Below are 9,205 nucleotides of genomic sequence, written 5' to 3' on the forward strand. Positions count from 1 at the left end.
GTCGACCGAGTTGTTTTTCAAGTAACATTCATCCTAAATTACTACCAGCGACAGCTCGCTTGGAAAAACACCACAAGACCGCTTAAAAATAAAAACACACCGCGCGAAGAGCTGCATTGGCGTCGATGCATTGTGTCGCGTGAACGCTGGCGAGGCGGCGGCGGCGTTCGTGACATCGCCGCGCGGTGGAGGCCGCGGGCGGTGGAGGCCGCGGGCGGTGTTCTATCGCCTTGCGCGCCCAGGGCAAAACCTCGCGCTCGTCCGGGGGAAACAAATAAAAACCCATCCACAAAGTGCGTATAACTCACACCAAGTATTTTATTGTCGATGTTTCGTAGTACAGTAATAATTATACAAAAAACGTATAGATCATTGAAAATGCATAATATAATAACCTATATATGATATAATTTACACTATGGTACAAGGAGGAGGTCCCTTTTGCGAGCTCACAGTCCGTGGCGGCCGTCCCGGCGCCGTGGTGCCGCTCACGTGGTCAGTCCCCGCACAGCAAGGGGGACCCCCTCAAACGGCACCGCAGGGGGGCGTCCTGGACTGGAGTCCCCTTCTGGGTTCCTTTATCGAAACGAACTGCTTCCGGAAAATAGTTCTTAAGACTGGGGACGGTGGCGCTGCTACAGTAGGCCTAAATACGGAGAGGGACGTTCACGGGCCATGGTGGAGGGCTGGGAGGTCTTCAGCCCGCCTCGTGCCCCGCGCACTCACTGCGCGCAGCACCGCGTGGACTTCAGTTTTTCGGTCTGCGTGGGGGGCCCACGAGTACGTAACTCGTACCGGGGTGAGCGAATCGGACACACACACACACACGTACACATGAACAGACAAAGAATAAAACAAGAGACACAGATAGAGACAAATAGACACACACACATTCGTATATATACGCAGAGACGGGCGTATACGCAGAGACACACGGAAACATGCATACTGATACGCAGACAGACATGAATGTGGAAACATATGCATACAAACGCATAGACAGCCACACACATAAGACATTGAGACGGATACACGGGCACACAGACTCGCGCACAAGTACACAGATTCCTCGGACACTCCCACGCGCACTCACACGCCCAGGCTGGTGCCGGACCCTGCGCCACACGTAGCCCAGGTGCCAGTCGCAGCCGTGGCCACTCGTGACGCCATCGCCGCTCTCGAGGTCGCGACGATGGTGGCAGCTGCGGCGACGATGGCGATAACGACGGCCCCACGGTCCAACAAGCGGCCACACGGGCCACCGGGGTCCTCACGACAGCGGGTACATGCCGTAGCCCATGGGCGCCGAGTAGAGTCCCAGGTGGCCCATGGGCAGCGCTGCCCGCGGGAAGGCGGGGGACACGCTGGCCGTGGCGTACAGCGGGGCCCCGAACTGGAACGGTAGCCCGAACCCAGCGGGCGTCAGCAGGGGCTTGGCCGCCGCAGCCATCTTCAGCTTCTCGAGCTCGGCCTCCTGGAGGCGCTTGGCCTTGGCGCGCCGGTTCTGGAACCAGATCTTGACCTGGGTCTCGGTGAGGTTCAGCGAGTTGGAGAACTCGGCACGCTCCGCGATGGACAGATACTGCTTCTGCCGGAACTTGCGCTCCAGCGCCAGCAGCTGCGACGTGGTGAACGGCGTGCGCGGCTTGCGGGACGCCTTGTGCTTGCGCAGCGTGCACGCGGGGGGGCTCAGCCGTCCTGCGAGTCGGGGGTGGAATGACGGGAGAGATGGAGAGTTAGGGGGGAGCTGGGGGGGCGAGGGGGGAGTGAGGCTGGAGTTTTGGATGAAGGAGCGCCCGTGGTGCGTGGAAGGAAAAACGCGGCCCAACTTTTCACGCCACGCGCAACTCGCCAATTAACTCGCTTAATATAAAATAAATGAAACGCATTATTATTAAAAGAGGATTCACCTGAAAGAAAAGCCGAGTCTTAATTATCGTTGATAATTGTTATAATTGCGCAAACAAATGTACGGACTTGTGTTGACAAGTCGTGTGCAAGCATGACCTAATCGCGCGCGACATTCGTGACACAACGTCACCTTATAGACAACGGCTGTTGGACAGCGGCAAAGATACAACGCCAGAAAGCATCGTTACATCTGATGAAGAGCCGTTGCCAGAAACGACGGCCTCGCGTTTCCGCTGCAAGCCACAGGAGCGCTCTTTCGCGACGAATTTGCTGCGCGTTTTCAATTAGCGTGAGGTATGGTCAAGAACGACGTGTGACCAACGCAACGTGAACGAGCCCCTTTGCGGCAATGGGCTAATAAAATAGACTGTAAAACACACACCCACGCGCGAGCATTCATTAACCTATCTAAATCGGGGAATAAGTTAAAAGACTTGGGACAATGGGAAACAAACACCGCTCGTCTCGATAAAGTTGACACAATATCGCGAGCATGTTTACCGAGTGCAATATAAATAACGCGTCCCGCGCGCGTGCAGTTTGTGCCACTCATTCAGCGACAGATCGGTGTCGGTGAGCACGCGGCAGGCACAACAACCGCTCGCCCTGGCTAGCGTTCACCAAGGAGATCGGGAAAACATTAAAAGATGCAACTACGTTTACCGATACAATTCTCTTACGAGAAACGTAATATAATTAAAAACACAAACTGTGTTTAAACAATATTCAAATTAATACAACTGTGTGTACATATATACAGTATACAGAACACGAGATATAAACGCGTGTAATTATGGACGAGCACGTTTCGGCGGATTCGGGTGAAGTTATTTAATGTTTTTAATGGCCACGTTGAATTCGAAACTCGGGAGCCACCGACGAGAGTCTTAAACTTCGTCCTCGTATTTTTCGTTGTAATAAAAACGCTCAAATCGGCGGCGCAACTCAATGAAACTGCTTAAGGGATCGTGAAAAAAGGGTTTCTCTCCCAGAGATTCCGATGGCATGCGAAGCCAAGTCGTAGAGGCCATTACGCGCTACCAGCCCGCGATGAAAATCGAGAACACAACACAACTGAGCTGGATAACATCGGTACAAAAAATAGAGAGAGAAGTTCACTCGGCTTGGACGTGTCGATGATATCTACCGTCTCTAGAATCTAGTCTAATTTACATAACGCCACAATAAACATCCGGCATAACAACAACAGCAGCAGCAGCTCGAGTTGCGTGTGCGCGGACGTATCGGGTTGGCACCGGCGCGCAACATTTCGGCTCAAGTCAAAGTCGGTTCCGAGTTTGAAAAGTTACTTCCGAAAACGCAATCGCAGTTCTTTCAGTTCGGCTTTAGGATCCGTTTGTAGTGTACGAGTCTAAACATGCCCACCCTACAGCATCATGTCCACCCGACGGCACGATCACCGCCCAACAGCTAACTGACACGCTTAATAGGGTCGTTCTCCCTAAAAACAAACGAGTGGGTTCTCGACATCGCGAATCTATTCCGAGTCTCCTGCGGCCGGGAGCACCACTGCCCCAACACACACGGCACAGGTGAGCGGGCATCAGATACAACAGGTGAGTGTATCGGCGATACGTACTCGGCGGCGGGGAGTAGGCAGCTCCGTGCATCCACCCGGCCAGGCCGTCCTGGGGGTCGCCTTCCGCGCACGGCTCCCCGCCGTCGGCGCAGTGGCTCTGGGGCCCGGGGCCCGCGGGCCCGCGGTGCAGGAGGCTCTTGACGGAGTAGGGGGAGCTTGCGGGCAGCGGGCCCGGGGAGCGATCGCCGGCCGTGCCGTCGCTGGCCGAGCGGAGCGCCAAGTCCCTGCTCGGTCGCCGGTCGGACATGAGCGACTCCACGCTGAAGGGCAGCGCGCAAACACTCCGCGCGCTCTTCGCGGCCACATCGAGGCCCGACGGTGACGATGACAACGACGCCGACGATGATGTTGTGGACGACGACGACGAAGACGACGGCGAATGTGACGACGAGAGCTCTTCCCGGGCGGCCTTGCCGTCCTGCATCGCGGCGGGGCTGTGTTCCGCGTCCGACGCAAACGAATCTGGAGTCGGGGAAAGTTTATGCGACTTCGCGTCCTCCTCGACCGCGAAGCGAAATGCGTTCATGTCCTCGCGACTAAAAGCCACTCCACCGCAACCTTCACTGTTCTACAAATCCAACAACAACGACAACTGCCACCAGCAGCAGCAGCAGGCAAGCAGCAGCAGGGTCTCCGGGTTGCGAACTCCCGCGCCTCGCTGCGTGTGCGCCTCGCCGCGTCCACCTGGCGACTGCTCTCAGCGCTGCGCAGCCGGGCAGCAGGGAGCGCAGTGCGGTGATGACACGGATCTGGGAGCCGCTGTCGTTCTCATGGCCGGGGGAGGTGGCGAAGTGGTGAGGTGAGGCGGGGTGGAGCGAACGACAGAGAGGAGGAGTAGGAGGGGGGGCATCGAGCTACCGCGCCGGGAAGTCGGGCTCCCATCTCGGCGAGGAGGTTTTAAAGGAGGGGGGGGGGGGGGGTCCGCCCACGGAGGCGGCGCGCCCCGGCTGACGTTGGCCCGCCGGGCCGCAACCATTGGCTGCCCTCGTGGGCCGGCTATCAATAATCATTGCGAGTAAATTAGTCTGTAATCACCCGGACCACTCGCGGCGAGCCGGGTTTATTGATGGCCCCGGGCCCCTCTAATCTCCGCCGAGCAGGAGCGCCGGTGGAGTAATTTTTAGCCCAAAATTGTCTCTGGTCTGGGGGAGTCGCGCCGACTCAACCCCGCCACACGCAATTACTCGCATCATATGGTAGCGTCGATGATGATGATGATGGGCCGTGGGTATTGGCGGTGTTTAGTTAAGTACGCCGCGCTTAACGCGTTCCGAACGTGCGCCGTCGCTAAATGAATCCGCCAGTTTTTAAATTCTCGAACGCGCGGTGCTGGTGGAGGGAGGGGGGTGGAGGATGGTGGAAGTGGTGGACCCCAAGAAGCCTTAAATGGTCCCGCGGGATCGATTGGTTGCCTGGAGGCAGCCCCGGACGGGCTAATTGCGAGTCTAACCCCCTCTGTCACTATTAGGCGGATGGTTTAATAAGGCAGACGAGTGGGTTGTTTTTAGGCGCCAGCGTCGGCGGGATCAAAGCGCGTAACCTCGGGGTGAATGGGCAAGGGTCCCTCCCTCCTCCCGCCCTCCTCCCTGCCTCCCCGCCTCCTCCTCCCCGCCTCCCCCGCCCGCCCGCCCCGCGCTCCGCCCGTGCTGGAATCGCCGCCCTTTGCGCTCCGGCGCAACTGCACGGATCACGCTCAGCGCACCGCTCCTGATCGCATCCCTATAGAGTGCGGTGGTGGTGGTGGGGGGACGATGTTCATGCACGGGAATGGAGAGCGCGAGAGACGAGGGGAAGAGGGAGGAAAGGACAAGAAGAGAGAGGGGCAGAGAGATAAGTGATCGAAAGCATCAGCGGGGTCTGTGTCAGGGGGGGGAGGGAGTAGAGGAGAAGACGGCGGCACGGGGGGGGGGTCATAGTAGGAGGAGGAGACGCTGAGAGGTGGAGAAGACCGGCTCCATGGGATAGAGGAGACTGGGGCCCAGGGTGGGAGGAGACGGGGTGGGGGTACAGGCGAAGCTCGGGGGGGTGGGGGATTGAGGAGACGTCGGCCCCGCCCTCGGCCAGCGGGGAGCGGCGCCTGCGCGCTCTGTTGCTCAATTAGCGATCTAATGCGGCAATTAGCATAATGGGCGTGACCATCGCGAGAATGAGGGCCCGGTTCTCTCCCGAGCGGCGCTCAGGGTCCCCGCACCCCGTGCATGGGGAGTGTAATAGGCGCTCGCTAACTCCGCTTGCCTCCTCTGTCGGGCTGTCGACACCGCCGTCGTGCCGCGCGCTGTGTTTCGAACGCGGCCAACCGCGGTTCGAGTGCTGGCCGTGATGCCGCATTTATTAAAACCGATGGCAACTGGTGTCTGAAAGTGGGGCTGTTTATCCTCTAGGTCGACTCAGACGTGAATGAGTACCCGGTGTTGTGGTGTGCTCATGAAGGTCAGCGTGGGGGGGTACAAACACGTCCGGTCTGATTTTGATTTGAAGCTTTCGTGACTGCAGGAATCCATACTATTTGGTTCTTTCGGAAAAGTCACGTAGGTATAAAATAAAAATAAATTACGACGTTTCGGGCGCAACACATGCGTCCGTCATCGGGTGGGAAAGCATGGTCTGCTGCCGAGGCAGGCTGTTTTTTAAAAGTCTGTCTCAACAGCGGACCATGCTTTCCCACCTGATGATGGACGTTTGTGTTGCGCCCGAAACGTCGTGATTTATTTTATACCTACGTGACGTCCGGTCTGCGCTGCGCGGTGCAGGCCACATCAGTCCCTCCGTGTGCCACGCTGGTTTTTATAGGTACTAGCTAACAACATTTTCCCTCTATCGTCCATAAAAAAACACACTAGGTACAAGTCTTTGCATGAATACGCAGACAGAGGCGACGTGGTCCGAACGGCTCCAAACCCCTCGTTTCACTGCCGCCCTGTTAGCCACTGGGCCGTTGATGATTGTAGTCACAGTTCGACTCCCGCAGGCCAGCGGCCCGTAACGATTCAATCTGTACCTTACACATGTATTATTTACTCTACCGGCTGTGAAGAGGAAGTGGGTAACTTTAAGCGGACGAAGCATATAGCTCAACATAGATATTCTTAGCGTGAGTAAAACGTTGGTAAAAATACAATGACTCGCGATTGTATTTCTGGCTGCCTCCAACACGAAAAGATACAATCCTCCACGGGGCTTTGGCCAGTCTGGAGACTCGGGGAAGGCTTCCTCGCCGAGCTAAATCCTCACCATCAGCTATGACCTATCCACTGCTGGATGAAGGCCCACTTCTCCGCAAGCCGTCGCGCGACGTCAACAATCCGCCTGGCTCCTCGTGTGCACGAGCTCACACTGTATCGCTGCGGACGTCCAACTCACCCTCAGGTAAACACTCGTCCTTGCACTTACTATTGTTATTTAAAAAAACGCAATAAAGTTAAGCATCTGGCCGCCGTCATTCGTGATACATCACGAGGGAATAGATCTCGCTCGTGCGGGAAGGCGTGGTGCCATCGTGAATTACGAATGTCGAGCAGCCTCTTTGCTGGCACGAGAAGCGTTTGCAATTAAATTCCTCTGCGTCACCACAACCACACGCGCGCCCACCTCGCGATCCGGTAGTTTGAATGCGTTACAGTTCGGGTCTCGGCTGTCGGGACTCATCTCGTCGCCGCCTCTCTGTGCCGCTAAAACAACAAGAACCCGTTTGTACGTACGAATGTTGAACTTTTTTCGCGCCGTACGTAGCCAGCCGTGCTAATCGGAGGTCAAGGAATGTTATAGATTAGAATCGGACGTTTCAGAAGTTTATTATCCGAGTGATTTGCCAACTGAGCTTTGCAGCTCTTTTTCAAGGGTGACTCAACGGCAAACACGGCAGCAAGAGTTAAAAAAATAATTTGTAAATATAAACACAAATTATAACGGAAATAAAAATACAATTATCTCACAAATCAATTACGTACATTCCCATTTGTATTATTTCGACCTCAATAGTGTGCGGGCCGCGAGATTGGAACGTGCAATTTCCACTGATGTGGCGCGCACACAAAGGCAAAACAAAGGGGCAGTCACGGGTACAACCGCTCGTTCGACGTGACGACACTCACACGTGACAACTCCCGCCGGTGTGACGTCACCGCCTGTCGCCTCCCTCTGGATCCTGGGAAGTGTTCCCCAGTCTCGTCGTCAGTCACGCGCAGCTCGTGGGGGGCCCGGGGGCGTGGTGGGGGGATGGGGGTGAGACTGTGGGGGAGGGGTGGGGGGCCTTTATTCAGAGACTGACGCCACACGGGTTTTTACCTGCGGGGGAGGTGGGAGGGGGGTCAGCGAGTTGCTATTAAATAATAGCATTTGATTTTAAATGTTGTTTATATGTTTATGTCGTGCACACCGTGTTCCTGATTATGACTAATTTAAATACTGTAGTTGGCTCAAATACGTAGGGTGGGGTGGAGCGGTGGCGCAGTGGTTAGCGCACTGCGCTGTAAGACCCCGGACCTCTTCATCTCGATTCCCCGGCTCTCATTCGTGGCGAGTGAACTCTGGACCGGTTCTGGGCCACCCTCCCTCTCCACAAACCACACTGACCGGCGTGGTGAAGTATGGTTTAACGACTCCCACGACCGACACAGTGTGGGCAGCAGGCCTTCATCCAGCAGTTGATGACAAAAGACGACACACATGAAACATCTCCTGCTTTATCTCTATGGCCCATTTAATATCTGGTTTTACACTATATTTACATTATTGTACGTGTTTCCAAATCTCACGAGTCATGCCATCTTAGTTACTGGTTGTCAACAGTTCTAGTTAAGATTTTGTAGGATACTGTACCATCTTCTGGAGTTTACTGAAACTCCCGCTGTTATGGAGTGCCTCATGCTGCCAGCTATGGCTGCACAGTTTGGTCGTACATGTTATGTATATCGTTTATTATTAAATTTGAATCACAGTTCCTATTATCACTGTTACGTTGTTTTATAGCTTTAGTTTGGTCATTTCGAAAACGTTTTGGATTAGCCATATTTGGTTGTTGTTGTACAGAGTTAGACCGATAACTTTAATCTAAATTGTCTTATGGTTGTTATTGTTTGACTTGCATCCCACTGGGATTTTTGCACACAGCATTGATATACGGTGCTTCTTCTGGAAGACTTTGCTGTTTTTTTCCTGGATTTTTCTGTTGCGCGTCGTCACTTTAAGATGTTTTCTTGTTCATGTTTTTGTTTGTTGCGGTTGCACCCGATCCAAGAGCCGAATGGCTCACAGGGCCATACCTAATAAATGAAACTGAACTAAAAACTAATGAGCTGAACTGCAACAGAACAACCAATCACTTATCTCCGAAGAAAATGTCCCTTTTCCGGATTATAAGACGCACCCCGTGCGTGCGGGAACAGATTTCCGCAACTTTATTGACAGCGGGGCACGCATCTCGAACTGTCCGGATTACTGTCCGGATGATCTTAAAGTTCGGGGAATACGGTAGTCAATGAATTAGTTGAGTACCGTACTTTACTTCGATCATCTCACGATTAAACACACGTGGGGCCCCCCAACAAAAAACACAAACGTGCCCCCCCCCCCACCACCAAGCCCAACACGGGCGAGGGAGCGTGTGGGCCTCTGGCCGTGAGAGTCGAGTCGGCACCACCTCCACACGCGTGCAATTACGTCTCTAGTGCCTCTCCGGCGGGTAATTTTTGACTT

At 54.7% G+C, this 9,205-nt stretch overlaps 1 protein-coding gene across 1 annotated transcript; it reads right to left on the bottom strand.

Annotated features, from left to right (window-relative positions):
- Nucleotides 1-298: 298 nt before the first annotated feature.
- Nucleotides 299-4,365, bottom strand: LOC133343535 (homeobox protein MSX-2-like). Its single transcript, XM_061553210.1, has 2 exons — nt 3,512-4,365; nt 299-1,698 (listed from the first exon to the last, which is right to left on the bottom strand). Exons 1-2 carry the CDS (start codon nt 4,035-4,037, stop codon nt 1,271-1,273), a joined length of 954 nt encoding a protein of 317 aa, XP_061409194.1. The 5' UTR covers nt 4,038-4,365; the 3' UTR covers nt 299-1,270.
- Nucleotides 4,366-9,205: the final 4,840 nt, after the last annotated feature.

This window comes from Lethenteron reissneri, chromosome 17 (genome assembly GCF_015708825.2).
Source record: "Lethenteron reissneri isolate LAM-NWPU_2019-01 chromosome 17, ASM1570882v1, whole genome shotgun sequence".
Lineage (NCBI taxonomy): Eukaryota > Metazoa > Chordata > Hyperoartia > Petromyzontiformes > Petromyzontidae > Lethenteron > Lethenteron reissneri.